The following is an 18,551-nucleotide window of genomic DNA, read 5'->3' as shown; positions in this document are numbered from 1 at the left end:
TAGGTAATGTTGCAGCTATATAGGACCCTGGTCAGACCCCACTTGGAGTACTGTGCTCAAATCTGGTCGCCTCACTACAGGAAGGATGTGGAAACCATAGAAAGGGTGCAGAGGAGATTTACAAGGATGTTGCCTGGATTGGGGAGCATGCCTTATGAGAATAGGTTGAGTGAACTTGGCCTTTTCTTCTTGGAGTGATGGAGGATGAGAGGTGACCTGATAGAGTTGTACAAGATGATGAAAGGCTTTGATCGTGTGGATAGTCAGAGGCTTTTTCCCAGGGCTCAAATGGCTAGCACGAGAGGGCATAGTTTTAAGGTGCCTGGAAGTAGGTACAGAGGAGTTGTCCGGGTAAGTTTTTTACGCAAAGTGGTGAGTGCGTGGAATGGGCTGCTGGCGGTGGTGGAGACGGAAACGATAGGGTCTTTTAAGAGACTCCTGGATGGCTAAATGGAGTTTAGAAAAATAGAGGGCTATGGGTAAAGCCTAGGTAGTTCGAAGGTAGGGACATGTTCAGCACAGCTTTGTGGGCCGAAGGGCCTGTATTGTGCTGTATGTTTTCTATGTTTCTCGGTGTGGTTTGTCCAATGCCATATGGAGCATCTGCATAGTGAATCTTATGAAGTTTCTATCCAAATAAATTAATCTGTACCTTATAATTGTTGGGGTTGTAGGTGAGAGCATTTCCTAGATGCTCAAAAGCTTTCTGGTACAGGCCAAGCTGAAAACCAAGAACATACATGATTGTTGGTTGTTACCTTGAAACTTAATCATAACATTGTACATAAACAGACAATGTGGCATTGTTCCCAGAACCCATCTTGTATTAAGTCTACAAAATTTCATTCAACCCTGCTCTTCTTCAGAACAAAGCCAGCATAATTTTAGACAGAAATTGAGCAAAAGCAGTTAAATCAACCTTCTCAAACTGACTGAATAAAGGCCACACAGGTAAATGTGCTAGGGGCTAAGCACATCTTTAAATCTGAAGACTCACACATGTAAACACACTGGAAAATGCACGTGCAAATCGACTATAGTTGACAAGATCTAATAAACTGCAAGCTACACCTGTAAAAAATTCAGTGTTGGCCATGTGTAGATATATTCTCCTGATTGTCAGATGATGAAGAAAATTACATCTTAATTAACAGAATCTTCCAGTACAACACACACAAATGCTGGAGGAACTCAGTAGGTCAGGCAGCATCTATTGCAATGAATAAACAGTCAACATTTTGGACCAAGACCCTTCATCAGGACAGGAAAGGAAGGGGGAAGATAGGGATAGGGGAAGGAGGACAAGCTAGAAGGTGATAGGTGAAGCCAGGTGGATGGGGGAGAGGGGATGAAGTAAGAAAACTGGGTAAGTGATAGTGGAAAAGGCAAAGAACTGGAGAAGGAATCTGACAAGAGAGGAAAGTGGACCAGATAGGAGGGAAAGAGAAGGAGATGCACTCAGTGGAGGTAACAGGTGAGGAGAAAAGGTTAGACACCAGAGTGGGAAAATGAAGAAGAGGGAAGGAGAGGGGAAAATGACTGGAAGTTGGAGAAATCGATGTTCATATGATCAGTTTAGAGGATACCTAGACAGAATATGAGGTGTTATACCTCCAGCCTTAGAGTGGCCTTGTCATAGCAGAAGAGGAGGCCTTGACCAACATGTTGGAATGGGAATGGGGATAGGAATAGGAATTGAAATGGTTGGCCACTGGAAAGTTCAGCTTTTGATGGATGGAGCTGAGGTGCTTGAAAAAAATGACTCAATCTTCCCCATAGTTCTGAATTTTATTTAGAAATTTCACATAAATATTCTCATGCAAGCACAAGGCCTTTGAGAAAATGTTTAAAGCCATGTGTCCACAAAGTGTTTCCACTGTAACATTACCTGCAGGTACAGTAACCCCAGAGTTGTCAGAAGATCGGCATTTTCAGGAGAAAACCTATTGGAAGGATTGGCAAGGTTAAAAGAAATTTTTAAAAAATGAGTGACTACAGATGCTAGAATAAAAAAAAGTTGTGATGAAATTCAGCAGATGTGACGGCGTATGTGGAAGGAGAAACAGAATTAATCATTAGGGCGTGAAGGAGGGTTACTAATCTGAAATGGTAAATCTTTCTGGCTTTAGTAAAGATTCCTGATTGCACCCCGGCTGTTCTTGCCCACCACCAGTCTCTCTGGTTAGCAGCCTTTGGACACCACCCACTATATCCCAACTTCTCTGATCTCTCTCCAAACTCTCCTCACTTCACTCAGTGTGCCAAGAGGTGCCTCACTTTTCTCTCTGTCACTTTCTGCTGCATCCATTGCTCTTAATGCACTCTGCTCAACATTGTTTTCTTAAGATGTCAAAATAAACGTAAGTCATTGTACAATGAACATAGAACAGTACAACACTGGACACACCATTTGGCCAAATAATGTTGTGCTGATCTTGACACCAATTTATACTAAATGTCCTCCTCCTGTGTATCATCCATATTCCTCCATTCCCTTCATAGTCACGTGTCCATCTAAAATCTCTCTAACTCCACCAAACTGTCTGCTTCCACTACTACCCCTGGTAACTCATTCCAAGCAACAATCAGGTAAAAACTTGCCCCTCACATCATATCTAAATTTTCCTTCCCTCTGGTGTTTGACATTTCTACCTTGGGGAGTTGATTCTGTCTGTCAGCCCTATCTATGTCTCTCGTAAGTTTAAAATCACTATTAGGTCTCCCTTCAGCCTCTGCTCCTCTCGGGTGAACAACCAAAGTTGTATACTTTCTCCTTTCATTTAACCTCCCAAAGTGCAACACCTCACTCTTCCCCAGCAGAGACTAGTGTACTATGATGTGTGTTCTCCTGTTGCACAGAGATGAACGGTTGTGTACGCTTATTGCATTTGTTAGGAAAGATTTTCTGTAACAATCCTTAAGACAGCAGAGCTGAATGAGTCTCTTTGAAAAGGTGCCCCTCTGCTTATTCAGTAGGTCATGGAGAGGATGTGCCAGATTGTCCATAATGGATAACAGTTTGTTTAGTGACCTCCTCTCCATCACTAACTCAAAAGAGTCCAGGCTATAGCCAAGGACGGATCCAGCCTTTCTGATGAGTTTATTTCGTCTTTTTGCTTCACCAGCACTGATGCTGCTTCCCCTACATAAAGCTGCAAAGAAGACCGCACTCGCTACAACAGTCTGGTAAAAGATCTCCAACATCCTGCTGCATACATCTCAGCTTCCTTAGAAAATAGTTTCTGCTCATCTCCTTTGTGTAAACAGCCTTGGTGTTGGTTTTCCAGTCGTCTGTTGTCGAGGTGAACATCCAAGTATTTGTACTCCTCCACCATTGCAACTACTTCTCCCAGAATGTATACATGACTCGTCACAGTTCTCTTCCTCCTGAAATCTATCACCATCTCTCTGATTTCGGCCACATTCAGGAGCACTACTCCACAAACTTGTCCACCAGTTTTCTGTACTCCAACACCTACTTACCCCCAACCACTGCAGCGTCATCAGAGAACTTCTGCAAGTGACAAGACTCAGATTTGTACTGAGAGTCTGAGGTGTACAGTGTGAACAGAAACGGAGACAGGACAGTCCCATGTGGGGCTAAAGTGCCACTTAGCACCATCTCAGACTGAGAACTACCCACCCATACAAACTGGGGTCCGTCTGTCAGGTAGTCAGTAATCCAGGAGATAGTGGATTTATCTACACCCATCCTTTGCAACTTCTTACTCAGAAGAAGTGGCTGGATCGTACTGAAGGCACTAGAGAAATCAAAAAATGTGATTCTCACAATGCCACCATCGTCATCCAGGTGGGAGTGAGCTCTCTGCAACAGGTAGATGATGGCATCATCCACTCCCACATGAGGCTGGTAGGCAAACTGTAGAGGGTCCAATGAAGATCTCACCTGCAGTCCATCAGGTAAGAACCAGCCTCTCCAGCACCTCCATCACATGAGATGTAAGGGCATTTGGTCTGTAGTCATTATGTTCAGATGAAGTCGCAGGAACCAAGCAGGAAGTCTTCAATGGCACCGGTATCTTTTCCTGACTCAGACCAAGATTGTAAAGGTGCTACAAAATACCAGACAGCTGACTCGCACAGGCCTTCAGTACAATGAATCTGTCCAGTCCAGCAGACTTGCCTTGATGTAGTCTCTCCAGCTGTCTCTTAACCTGACCTGCAGTCAGTCAGGCAGGGGAGGGTGGTCACCCTCGGAGGCAGGAGACTCCAAAGTTTGGGGGCTTAGAACACAAGCACTCATCAGAGGGGAGGGAGAAAGCTTCAGAGGCAGGGAGGGTGTGTGGTTTGGGCAAATGGGGGAGGGGACAGCAGGAGATCTCATGCTGAACCTGTTGAAAAACAAGTTCAATTCATTGGCCCTATCCAGTCAGCCCTCAATCTTCCTTTCCTTAACTTTAAAACCAGTGACGTGTTTCATGCCTGACCACATGTCCCTTATGCTCTTCTGCTGGAGCTTGTACTCCAGCTTCCTCTTGTCAGATTCTTTGCACTCTCTCAGCTCACTCTGTTCTCGCCTCAGTACTTGTCTATCTCCAGACCTGAAGGGTTTCTTCCTCATATTCAAAAGTTCTTTCAGGTCACTGTGAACCAGGGCTTATTGGGGAAGCAGCATGCAGTCCTGGCTAGCAAGATGGTGTTCTCACAGAATCTGATATAGTGTGTTACAATGTCATTTTGTTAATGTCCTCCCTGTGTGGCTCACATAACACATCCCAGTCTGTCCTCTCAAAGCATTCATGTAGTGTCTCATTAACATCCTGAGCCCACCTCTTTACAATCCTTATTGACACAGGCTGCCGCCGGACAAGAGGCATGTACCTAATCGTATCCCAATGGCTAAGAGCTCAATGTCCACAGTAACATGTCCAGGATTACACCACCTCTCATTCACAAACACTGCAATCCCTACTCCCTTCTTCTTATCGCTTCATGTAACGTCTCTGTCCACTGGAAGCAGGGTATGGTAGCACAATTGTACGTGATACCTTCCTGCAAGAACTATCTTAGAACATATTAAGTTGATGACAATTAATCACAAACAAGAGAAAATCTGCAGATGCTGGAAATCCGAGCAACACACACAAAATTCTAGGAGAACTCAGCAAGTCAGGCAGCATCCATAGAAAAAAGTACAATCGACGTTTCGGGCCAAAACCCTTTGGCAGGACTATACTTTTTTCTATAGATGCTGCCTGGCCTGCTGAGTTTGTGTGTGTTGCTTGGTGACAACTAATGACAGTTTTGAAAATAATTATAACTCTCTCTAGTTCTAAACTTACTCTACAGCTTTCTTATAAATTTCCACAGCGCCTTCAGTATTTCCCTCCAGTAGGCAAAGTTTCCCGAGCACCACGAAGGTCAGATCATGCTTGCTGCTTTGCAGAGCACAGTTCAAATAAAATTGAGCCTGTGAAAGTAAGAAACATGAGATAAGGAATGGCAGAAGTAAAATGATTAGCCCTGACAGACTGCTCTGCCTTCAACAAGATCATAGCTAATCCAACCTTGAACTCAGCACCACTTCCCTGCTGTATCCACACCTCTCGATTCTTCCATAGTTCCAGTGTCTTTCAATGTCTCAATTCATAGATTGCCCTGCAGTACAGTTCCTGTTAAGGAGCTTATATTCTCTGAAAGAAGAAACCCCTCATCTCCATCTGAAATAATGACCCCTTAATTCTAGATACCCCCAAAGGTAAAACATACTCTCACTGATTCTCACAGATATCTGGACTATACCTCTTCCCACCCTGTCATTTGTAAAAATACCACCCCTTCTCTCAGTTCCTCTGTCTCTGCAGCATCTGCTCTCAGGATGAGGCTTTTCATTCAGAACTAATGAGACGTCTTCCTACTTCAAAGAAAGGGGCTTTCCTTCCTCCATCATCAATGCAGCCCTCACCTGCAACTCTTCCCATTTGCGCATGCCTGCCCTCACTCCATCAGGGATAGGGTTCCTCTTGTCCTCACCTACCACCCTACCAGCCTCTGTGTCCAGCATATAATTCTCCATAACTTCCACCATCTCCAAGGCGATCCCACCACCAAGCACATTTTTTCCTCAACCCCACTTTCCACAGGGATCACTCCCCACACAACTCCCTTGTCCATTTGTCCCTTCCCGCTGATCTCCTTCCTGACACTTACCCTTGCAAGCGGAACAAGTGCTATACCTGTCCCTAAACCTCCTCCCTCATTACCATTCAGGGCCCCAAACAGTCCTTCCAGGTGAGGCAACACTTCACCTGTGAGTCTGTTGGGGTCATATACGTATCCGGTGATCCCGGTATGGCCTCCTGTATATCGGTGAGACCCCATGTAAATTGGGAGACCGCTTCACCAAGCACCTACGCTCCATCCGACAGAGAAAGCGAGATCTCCTGGGTAGCAACCCATTTCAATTCCACTTTCCATTCCCATTCTGACATGTCAGTCCATGGCCTCCTCTACTATTACGATGAGGCTGCACTCAGGTTGGAAGAGCAACATCTTATTTCTGAAATCAATGACATGAACATCGATTTCTTGAACTTCAGCTACTTGCCCCTCCTCACTTCACCATTCCCCATTTCCATTTTCCTCTCTCACCTTATCTCCTTACCTGGCCATCACCTCCCTCTCCAGCCCTTTCTCTCTTACACCTATTGACTTCCCAGCTCTTTACTATGCCTCTTCCCCTCCCAGTTTCACCTATCACTTACTACCTTGTACCTTTTCCTCCCCTCCCACCCCCACCTTCTTAGTCTGACTACTCATCTCTCTCCAGTCCTGATGAAGGGTTTCAGCCCAAGATATTGACTGTTCACTCTTTTCTATAGAGGCTGCCTGACCTGCTGAGTTCCTTCAGCACTTTGTGTGTGTTGCTTGTATTTCCAGCATCTGTTCGTGATTCCCCTCAATCTTCGCTCCTCCAGAGAATCCAGGCAGCATTCAGTGAGTGTAATTATTGTTAATCATTTTCCCATCTAGTACTAAACTAGGAGCTATGGGGCACTCCATATTGGAACAGAAAGGTTAGCTGTACTATTCACACCACTGACTTGGCCATAATCCAGTAGCTGAGGCTTCAGCAATGTAAATGCAGCAGCTCTACGGCTGGAGTTGAGTTGACACATTGGTCTTGATGCAAGCACTGCCCAGGTGCTTCTTCTTGCTACAGGTGGCTTAGCAGTCTGTGCTCATTCCCCCTCAATTAATTTTTTAAAATTAACCAAAATATTTTAGTGTTTTCAAAAATCAAATACTTTTACACAGTGTCTTCCAAGTGTATTTCCAAGAACACTCTGTGGTTAAGAAGGCATACGGTACATTGGCCTTCATCAACCGTGGGATTGAGTTTCAAAGACGAGAGGTGATGTTACAGCTATATAGGACCTGGTCAGACCCCACTTGGAGTACTGTGCTCAGCTCTGGTCACCTCACTACAGGAAGGATGTGGAAACCATAGAAAGGGTGCAGAGGAGAATTACAAGGATGTTGCCTGGATTGGGGAGCATGCCTTGTGAGAATAGGTTAAGTGAACTCGGCCTTCTTGGAGCGACGGAGGATGAGAGGTGACCTGATAGAGATGTATAAGATGCTGAGAGGCATTGATCATGTGGATAGTCAGAGGCTTTTTCCAGGGCTGAAATGGCTAGCATGAGAGGCACAGTTTTAAGGCGCTTGGAAGTAGGTACAGAGGAGATGTCAGGGGTAAGTTTTTTATACAGAGAGTAGTGAATGCGTGGAATGGGCTGCCGGCGACGGTGGTGGAGGTGGATACGATAGGGTATTTTAAGAGACTCCTGGATATGTACATGGAGCTCAGAAAAATAGAGGACTATGGGTAACCCTAGGTAATTTCTAAGGTAAGGACATGTTCGGCACAGCTTCGTGGGCCGAAGGGCCTGTATTGTGCTGTAGGTTTTCTATGTTTCTAACACCAGCAAACAAAACTGGATGCTAGGGTATATATATAACAATATATTCAAGATCGTTTAATGTCATTTCCAGTACACAAGTGTAGAGGAGAACAAAATTATTGTTACTCTAGATCTGATGCAGCATGAAAAACACAATAAGATAAAGAACACAATAATAAAACAATAAAAATAAATACATAAACTAGCTTATATACCTAGATTGATTGTACGTCTATAAAGTAATGCTAGGCACAGGAGTGTCAATACACAAGGTGACTCTGACAGGAAATGAAAAAGTAGTGGTGGTTGGGGTGTGGAGGGGTGGATAAGCGAGTGGAAATGTTGATCAGCCTTAATGAATGGGATACTAACTGTTTTTGAGACTGGTGGTCCTGGTGTGGATGTTATATAGACTCCTCCTTGATGGGAGTGGGACAGGCAGTCCGTGAGTAGGGTGGGTTCACAATGTCACTGGCTCTTTTCCGGCACCTTTCTGTATATATGTCCTTGATGGTGGGTAGGCTGGTGCCAGTGATATATTGGGCAGTTTCGATTACCCGTTGTAGAGGCTTCCCGTCCTCCGCAGTACAGATTCCATATCATACAGTAATACAGCATGTTAGGATGCTCTCTATACTGAACATCTGCAGAATGACGTGAGTAAGATGCGCATAGTCCACCTCTCTTCAGCATCCTCAGAAACTGAATTGAATTAACTTTATTTCTTACATCCGTCACATACATGAGGAGTAAAAATCTTTGTTACATCTCCGTCTAAATGCGCAATGTGCAATCATACCAAGGAAGGCAACGGGCCCAGATGGCACCCTTGGGACGGGTTCTCCGTTCCTGTGCAAGCCAGCTAGCTGGAGTGTTTGCTGACATCTTCAACTGCTCCTTGCTTCAGTCCAAGATCCCCTCGTGTTTTAAGAAGGCAACAATAATCCCAGTGCCGAAGAAGAGCAAGGTGGCATGCCTGAATGACTATTGACCTGTGGCTCTGACATCAATTGCTATGAAGTGCTTCGAGAGATTGGTTATGGCACACATCAACCACAGCCTACCGGTCAATCTCGACGCTTTGCAATTCACCTACCGGAGCAAAAGGTCAACGGCAGATGCCATCTCTCTGGCCCTACATTCCTCCTTAGAACACCTGGAGAAAAAGACGCATATGTAAGGCTCCTTTTCATTGACTACAGCTCTGCCTTTAATACCATCATTCCAAATAAACTGATTCCTAAGCTCCGGAACCTGGGCCTTAGCACTCAGATCTGTAGCTGGATCTTCAAACTTCCTCACAGACAGGACCCAGGCTATAAAAATAGGGGACAAGCTCTCCTCTACAATCACTCTGAGCACCGGTGCCCCACAAGGCAGCCCCCTGCTGTACTCACTGTACACCCATGATTGTGTAGCCAAGTTTCCATCAAATTCAATATATTTAAGTTTGCTGATGACACAACAATTATAGGCCGTATCTCGGGTAATTATGAGTTTGAGTACAGAGAGGAAATTAAGAACCTGGTGGCATGGTGCAAAGACAATAACCTATCCCTCAACGTCAGCAAGACGAAGGAATTGGTTGTTGACTTCAAAAGGAGTAGTGGACCGCACAACCCAATTTACATCGGTGGTGCGCAAGTGGAACAGGGCAAAAGCTTTAAGTTCCTCGGGGTCAATATCACAAATGACTTGACTTGGTCCACCAAGCAGAGTTCACTGCAAAGAAGGCCCACCAGCGCCTTTACTTCCTGAGAAAACTAAAGACTTGTCCCCTAAAACCCTCACTAATTTTTACAGATGCACCGTAGAAAGCATTCGTCTAGGGTGCATCACAACCTGGTATGGAAGTTGTCCTGTCCAAGACCGAAAGAAGCTGCAGAAGATTGTGAACACGGCGCAGCACATCACACAAACCAGTCTTCCGTCCTTGGACTCACTTTACACCGCACGCTGTTGGAGCAGTGCTGCCAGGATAATCAAGGACACGACCCACCCAGCCAACACACTTTTCGTCCCTCTTCCCTCCGGGAGAAGGCTCAGGGGCTTGAAGATTCATACGGCCAGATTTGGGAACAGCTTCTTTTCAACTGTGATAAGACTGCTGAATGAATCCTGACCCAGATCTGGGCCGTATCCTCCAAATATCTGGACCTGCATCTCGGTTTTTTTGCACTACCTTACTTTCCATTTTTCTATTTTTTATTCATGATTTATAATTTAAATTTTTAATATTTACTATTGATTTGTAATCCAGCGAGCAGTATGCACAGAATCAAATATTGCTACGATGATTGTATGTTCTAGTCTCAATTGTTTGGCGACAATAAAGTAAAGTAATATCAGTGACTGAAAAGCTTCAGTATCTCTCTAGATTCTCACTGGAACTGGGGTTGACCCCTCCTTCACAGACACAAACCCACCTGAAATAAATCTCGAGTTCCTCTTGAACTCGGTCAGACCCCTCCTTCTTTAGCGGTGTTTTAACCGTCTGAACGCAGGCATTTGGGGTTTTCTCTTTCTCTTTTCCTTTTTCCCTTTTCATAGCAAAACAATTGGATGCCACATGACCAGGCTTCCCACAAAAATATACTTGAAACTGGGAAATTTTCCCCCCTACTGCTTTCCATCCTCCTTACTTTTGTCACTAGTCCCCGGCTTACTTTCTGGTTTAGCCGGTAGGTTATCTCTATTACCCTTTTGGTAATTCCTATTCGGAAAAAACATAGAAACATAGAAACATAGAAAATAGGTGCAGGAGTAGGCCATTCGGCCCTTCGAGCCTGCACCGCCATTTATTATGATCATGGCTGATCATCCAACTCAGAACCCAGCCTTCCCTCCATACTCCCTGACCCCTGTAGCCACAAGGGCCATATCTAACTCCCTCTTAAACATAGCCAATGAACTGGCCTCAACAGTTTGCTGTGGCAGAGAATTCCACAGATTCACCACTCTCTGTGTGAAGAAGTTTTTCCTAATCTCGGTCCTAAAAGGCTTCCCCTCTATCCTCAAACTGTGACCCCTCGTTCTGGACCTCCCCAACATCGGAAACAATCTTCCCGCATCTAGCCTGTCCAATCCCTTTAGGATCTTATACGTTTCAATCAGATCCCCCCTCAATCTTCTAAATTCCAACGAGTACAAGCCCAGTTCATCCAGTCTTTCTTCATATGAAAGTCCTGCCATCCCAGGAATCAATCTGGTGAACCTTCTTTGTACTCCCTCTATGGCAAGGATGTCTTTCCTCAGATTAGGGGACCAAAACTGCACACAATACTCCAGGTGTGGTCTCACCAAGGCCTTGTACAACTGCAGTAGTACCTCCCTGCTCCTGTACTCGAATCCTCTCGCTATAAATGCCAGCATACCATTCGCCTTTTTCACCGCCTGCTGTACCTGCATGCCCACTTTCAATGACTGGTGTATAATGACACCCAGGTCTCGTTGCACCTCCCCTTTTCCTAATCGGCCACCATTCAGATAATAATCTGTTTTCCTATTTTTGCCACCGTCTGCTAACCTAGCAGACTCTGACAGTGTCGCTGCCACTTTTGCATCTAAGTGCATCCTTATTTCAGCCGAGACGCAGTTTTTAAAGTCTTCAATCAACATCAACTCTTTCAAGTTGTCAAAATCCTCATCCGCCTCTTTTGAAGCACACCACTGATCAAAGTACACTCGTTTCTCATGGGCAAACTCCATATACGTTTGGTTCCAGGGCTTCCTCAAACCTCGAAACTTTTGTCTCAATGCCTCCGGAACTAGCTCATAAAGCTTAAGCACAGCATCTTTCACTGCATCATAATCATTCGCGTCTTCAAGAGACAGGGCCGCATATGCTTGCTGAGCCTTCCCCTTGATCACACTCTGTAGTAGCACCGCCCACTGATCACTTGGCCAATTCCGATTACGGGCCACTTTCTCGAAATGTTGGAAATACCTGTCAGTTTCTGCTTCATCAAATGGAGGGACTAACTTAATTTCTCGACTGACACCACGGTTTACCACTCGATCGTCACATTGCCATTTCTCCCTCTCGAACGCTCTCTGTTTGTCTGCCTACTTCTCTCTGTTTCTTTGCTTCCTCAATCTCTAATTTAAATCCTTCTAACTTCATCTGTTCCAGTTGTACCTGGACCTCCTCTTTCCCTATAGGAAACCTCTTTAACTTCCCCCCATCAAATTCCTGTATAGAGACATAATATTCAGCTATTTTCCTTTGAATTTCTACCTTCGTCATACCCTTCTTTACCTCAATTCTCAAATCTTTATCAACATCCCTTTTTAGCTTTCTTCAAAGTCACCGGGTCTGGCGATTTCAGAAATTCCCTAACATCCATTTCTGCTGTTTTTCCACACACCCAAACCAAAAGGGATTTTCCCCAATCAAATCAAACAAGCCCCCCAACCAATTTGTTCATATTCCGGACGCAGGCCCCAATTTTGTCACATACCCCGTGATGGGTTAAAGAACCAGCAGAGATGGAAAACACCTTGGAGTCCAGTATTGCTATTAACTAATGGCATTTATTAGTAACTACGCAATACAGTAATATAAATGCAGATAAATCAAACAGGTTAGCAATAATTATATATAAGTAAGTGTGGAAACATATGAAAACCAAACTTCTTCAAGTCTAGGGGTAAATAGATAGTCTTACAATGATGAGTAAGGTTCAGTTCAGTTTGTGGTATTGAGTTGAGTAGTGATGGAGAGAGAGAGAGAGGGAGAGATTTGAGTCTTCAAGTGAGCTGACGCCGTCGATTTTCTCGTTGTCCTCCGAAATCCTTAAGAAGTCATCGACTGTGACCACACAAAGGGGACTGTTCTTCTCTGGTGGAATTATCAACCCAGGCGAGGGTTGGGCACACAAATAACTCCCCACCGGTCACGCCCTTTTCACACTGCGAGAGCCACTGATCAATCCGCCTGATCGATCCTCCAAAACCCACCTTTTCTGTGGGCACAACAAAGCTCATTCAGTGTCCAAAACCATGTGTCTCCGTTTATCATCTGACCTTCTATTTATCTCACTGTGCTGAATACTAGCTGTCCATCAAAACAGCTCCTCCTTCTCTCTCTGTAAGAATACAGAAGCTGAAACCAGTGTCCTTGTAAAAATGTAAACATGCTGCAGAAAACCCATAACACCATCCAAAGCTGTCTTCGTCTCTCTCTTTCTTTCTTTCTTTCTCTCTCTTCTTAACAAGGTGTTTGTGTTGGGCATCTCTCTCTCTTATCAAAAGCACAGGTTTTTTTTTAGATTATGAGGACACTCAGTCCTCGTTTATTGTCATTTAGAAATGCATACATTAAAAAATGATACAACGTTCCTCCAGAATGATATCACAAGAAAACACAGGACAAACCAAGACTAAAACTGACAAAACCACATAATTATAACATATAGTTACAACAGTGCAAAGCAATACCATAATTTGATAAAGAGCAGACCATGGGCACTGTAAAAAAAAAGTCTCAAAGTCCCAATAGACTCATCATCTCACACAGGCAGCAGAAGGGAGGAACTCTCCCTGCAATGAACCTCCAAGCACCGCCAACTTGCCGATGCAGCACCATTGGAAGCACCCGACCGCAGCGGACTCTGAATCCGTCTGAAAACTTCAAGCCTCCGACCAGCCCCTCTGACACAGCCTCTCCGAGCACCATCCTCTGCCGAGCGCTTCGACCCCGCCCCGGCCACCGAGTAACAAGCAAAGCCCAGGACTCGGGGCCTTCTCCTCCGGAGATTCTGGACCACACAGTAGCAGCAGCAGCGAAGCAGGCATTTCAGAAGTTTCACCAGATGTTCCTCCGTGCTCTCACGTCTGTCTCCATCAAATCAGGATTGTGCACGGCACCCTACTTGACAAATAACAGACATCACCACCGGAGTGGCTGCTGCGAGCTGCATCGTGCCGCCATATTCTCCTCCCGTTCATAGGGGTAATTCAGGACCCCGTCACAACCCTCTCAACCCCAGATCCATTGATCTCAATACGGGTTCACCTGTCTCCATTCCTCCTGTAGTCCACAACCAGCTCCTTTGTTTTTGTGACATTGAGGGAGAGGCTGTTTTCTTGACCACCACTGTGTCAGAGAGATGACTTCTTTCCTGTAGGCCATTTCATTATTGTTTGAGATAAGACCAATCAATGTAGTGTCGTCCACAAATGTGATTAGAGCAGATTAGAAAAGCAGATTAGAGCTGTGGGTGGCGATGCAGTCATGGTTATACAGGGAGTAAAGGAGGGGACTTAGTACGCAACCCTGAGGGGGTCCTGTATCGACAGTCAGAGGGAGCCACTCTTACAACCTGCTGGCGATCTGACAGGAAGTCCAGGATCCAGATGCACAAGGCAGGGTAAAGGGCGAGGTCTCTGAGCTTCTTGTCAAGTCTGGATGGAATTATGGTGTTGAATGCTGAACTGTAGCCTGAGAACAGCATTCTCATATAAGCATCCTAAGCACATAGTAATATTAATAATAAAAACAGGAAAAGCTGTAAATACTTAGACAGTGAGGCCGCAACTGTGGAAAGAGAAATAGACCTAACTTTTCAGATCGAAGACCTGTCATCAGAACTGGGAAGGAGAAAAAAGAAGCTCATTTAGCTTCAGGGAAAAGGGATAAGTGCAAAGAGTCTTGAGAGTCCTAGTGCAGGATTCACAAAAGGTTAACTTGCAGGTTGAGTTGGTAGTAAAGCAGGTAAATGAAATGTAAGCATTCATTTCAAGAGCACAAGAATATAAAAGCAAGGATATAAAGCTGAGGTTTTATAAGGTATTGGTCGGACCACATTTAGAGTATTATGTGCACTTTTTTTACCTTCGTAGGTAAGGAGCAGGCTGGTGGCGTAGTGGCATCAGCGCTGGACTTCGGAGCGAGAGGTCCCGAGTTTGAATCCGGTCGGCTCCCTTGCATGCTCTCCATCCATGCCTGGGTTGAGTGTCGAGCTAACAAGTCGATCTCGTTAAAAAAAAAACTGGAGAGGGTTGGGCTCCGCCAGGTTTCAGATGCCCAAGACACACTGTACGATGAGCATACTAAAAAAGCTTGTAATGACGACGCCCCGACGACTCCACAACAGGAGTTAAGGGTGCGCGCACAAACACACATACACACACACACACACACACACACACACACACCACCCCCCCCCCCACCTAAGAAGGGATATGCTGGCATCGGAGAGGGTCCAGAGGAGGTTTACGTGAATGATCCAGGGAATGAAAGGGTTAATGTATGAGACACATTTGATGGTTCTGGGCCTGTGCTCACTGGAGTTTAGAAGAATGAAAGCTACTGAATATTGAAAGGTCTAGATAGAATGGACATGGAGAGGATTGGGGGAGCCTTTTTGTAGAGCAGAGATAAGGAGGAATTTCTTTAGCCAGAAGGTGATGAATCTATGGAATGTATTGCTCTCTAATCCATTTCTAATAGTCTTCAAAATGTAGCAGCAAGTTTGAAAATGTCAAACTACTTTGGTGATTATGTCAATTATTTTTACATATCTCTCACTGTAATTCATAATATATTTTATGTACTGCTGCTGGAAAACAACAAATTTCACGACATATGTCAATGATAATAAACTTGATTCTGATTTCATTCTTTGCTCTGTCAGCCTTAGTCCTGATTATCATAAAATGTAATTCTGCAGATGATTTTTTGTGAGTTGTGTAGAGTCAGTTACCTTCTCAAAATTCTTCAGGTGCATGAAACAGACTCCCAGATTGTGGCTGATTTCCTAAATGGATGCAAGTAGAACAAAGGTAAAATTACACAGGACATCTACAAAATGGAGGGAAATTATTTCATTTACTGTTTAATAAAAAGTGGGACATATTCCAAATTTCTACCATCTGCTGTGTGTTTCTGAATTTCACACTTTGCTTTGAATTTCATGTTACCAGTAAAAATAGATCCTATCTACTCCCATCAGTTCCTTTTGGAAATGTTGACAAAAAGTCCAGGGAACAAAATTCTGTTTTAATCACAAGAATGACAATCTACAAATTGCTAAAACAGTCAAATCCAGGTATGGACTGTTACTGTAATGCAGCGGTCCCCAACCACTGAGCCGTGGACCGGTACCGGACCGCAAAGCATGTGCTACCGGGCCACGAGAAAACGATATGATTTGGCGATATGAGTCAGCTGCACCTTTCCTCATTCCCTGTCATGGCCACTGTTGAGCTTGAATGCACGCAAGGTCATTACCCACGCGTCATCCATGTCAGCACGGGAAGGAGATCAACTCCTCGAACTTGCCAATGACAGCGAGCTGAAAAGTATGTTTGACATGACATCTCTGCCGGCATTCTGGATCAAAGTCAAGGCTAAATAGCCTGAGACAGCCATGGAAGCACTGAAAACATTGCTTCCATTTCCAACGTATCTCTGCAATGAATGCAATGAAAACCAAATTGCGGAATCGACTGGACATAAGGAACCCCGTTCGAGTATCGCTGTCTCCCATCACCCCTTGATAGGACCCTCTTGTTGCAGGGAAACAAGCCCAGGGCTCCCACTGATTCAGCGATATTGGTGTGTTGCAATGATTTTATATGTTCATACGGGGAAAATATGCGCTGTGTGTTTAATATCCAAACGTTATTTAAAGTGTTATGATTCTATTGACTTATAAGTGACTTTTATAACCATAGAACAATTACAGCATGGAAACAGGCCATCTCGGCCCTTCTAATCCGTGCCGAACGCTACTCTCACCTAGTCCCACCGACCTGCACTCAGCCCATAACCCTGCATTCCTTTCCTGTCCATATACCTATTCAATTTTTCTTTAATGATAATATCGAACCTGCCTCTACCTCTTCTACTGGAAGTTCGTTCAACACTTACTTCAAGCTCCCCTGTCCTCCCCTGATAATTGACTTATGACTATATTCATGCGAGGAAAATATGCGATGTGCGTTTAATAGAAAATTCGTTAGATAAACCCATTTAGAAACAAAATTGAGTGTATTAGCCACTTATCACCTACATTCTGGTCATGATTAACAACCCCCCCCCACCCCCGAACAGAATCGCCAAAAATGATTTGTGGGAAAAAAAAATCACCCATGTGCACTGGTGCCCGTGCAAGGCTTCATGCTCATTGTAGTCTTTCTCGGGGTAAACACAAGGTATTTGACTGCTCCTCTTGTCCTTTGGCAACCCTACCCACCCCCCCACCCCCGTGTCGGCCGGTCCGCAAGAATATTGTCAATATTAAACCGGTCCACAGTGCAAAAAAGGTTGGGGACCCCTGCTGTAATGTGACCGTTAATAGTACTCACTCCTCATGTTGTTTGTTGTGTAACTTACCCAATCCCTTTCATTTAATTTAGCAGCGTCACTGTAAACTTCAATCGCTGCCTTGTGTTTTCCAAGCAAATACCTAAGAACAATGGAGAATATTCAGTCAGCTTCCACTGAGAATGGAAAAATCTCTGTCTAGCATTGTGGGTTGGCTCCAGAATGTGTGGTAATACTTGCAGGCTGCCCCCAGCACATCCTTATGTATGTTGGCTGTTAACACTAATGATGCTTTTCACTGTATGTTAACATTAGTCATAGATCAGCACAGAAACAAACCCTTCAGCCCATCTAGTCCATGTCAAATTATTAATCTGCCTAGCCCACCTGAACCATATCCCTCCATACCTTTCCCATCCATGTACCTAGACAAATGTTGAAACTGAACCTGCATCCACCACTTTTGCTGGCAGCTCATTTCACACTCTCATCACCCTCGGGTGAAGCTTCCTCTTATGTTTCCTTAAACAGTTCAGCTTTCACCTTTAACCCATGCCCTCTAGTTCTAGTCTCACCCAACTTCAGTGGAAAAATCATGCTTGCACTTAGCCTATCTATACCCCTTACAATTTTGTATCACTCTATCAAATCTCCACTCAATTCCCTGCACTCTAGCGTAAGACAGCAAACACCTCCTCCTCTGTAATCTATATATGGTCCACGACCTAATTGCAGTTTTACCTCACTTCTGTAGACTCTCCGTCCTTCTTCCATGTAAATACAGATGTAAAAAACTCCATTTAAGATCTCGCTCATGTCTTACAGCTCCGCGCATGGATGGCTACTCTGATCTTCAATTTTGTCCCTTGCTATCCTTTTGCTCATAAAATATATGTAGAAGCCCTTGGGATTCTCCTTCACCTTGTCTGCTAGAGCAACCTAATGCCTTCTATTAGTCCTCCTGATTTCCTCCTCAAGTGTTCTCTTCTGATAAATGTGATGAATAAATCTGAATCTGAGGAGGCACACCATGGCCAGCACATTTTTGTGCAATCTCAAACCGGCTTGTCCACAGTATGGGAGGCAGCAGTTAATACTGATGGTGTCCCAGGGTAGCAGGGTGGAGGGGAGTGGTAGGTGAACAGCCTTCCAAGAGTGCTGAGGGCTTTAATACCGTAAATGCAATGGGGTGGGTGGTGGTTACGGAATCAGGATCCAGAGCAATGGGCTCACATTGACCTGTGAGAGTTAGCTGAAACAAGGAACAAACAGTGAAGGACCAATATATATGGGTAAGACTTTTCAACTGAATATATTAACAATATGCAAAATGTAGAAAATGGGTAGTGTAATGC

The 18,551-nt window shown here is 44.5% G+C and overlaps 1 protein-coding gene across 2 annotated transcripts in view; it reads right to left on the bottom strand.

The window, feature by feature from the left end:
- The window catches only part of bbs4 (Bardet-Biedl syndrome 4), a 113,397-nt gene that overhangs the window by 50,515 nt on the left and 44,331 nt on the right, over positions 1-18,551 (bottom strand). The window contains exons 7-12 of one of the 2 annotated variants that reach the window (XM_063071077.1): positions 17,266-17,338; positions 15,632-15,685; positions 14,761-14,901; positions 5,304-5,431; positions 1,889-1,943; positions 653-721 (exon numbers count right to left, since the gene is read on the bottom strand). In XM_063071077.1, the coding sequence (XP_062927147.1) occupies positions 653-721; positions 1,889-1,943; positions 5,304-5,431; positions 14,761-14,901; positions 15,632-15,685; positions 17,266-17,338 (520 nt within the window). The remainder of the gene's footprint in view (positions 1-652; positions 722-1,888; positions 1,944-5,303; positions 5,432-14,760; positions 14,902-15,631; positions 15,686-17,265; positions 17,339-18,551) is intronic. The other variant, XM_063071079.1, reaches the window with a different exon arrangement.

This window comes from Mobula hypostoma, chromosome 18, assembly GCF_963921235.1.
Source record: "Mobula hypostoma chromosome 18, sMobHyp1.1, whole genome shotgun sequence".
Classification (NCBI taxonomy): domain Eukaryota; kingdom Metazoa; phylum Chordata; class Chondrichthyes; order Myliobatiformes; family Myliobatidae; genus Mobula; species Mobula hypostoma.
The sequence above is the reverse complement of the archived record's forward strand: the minus strand, read 5'-3'. Positions and strand labels throughout refer to the sequence as shown.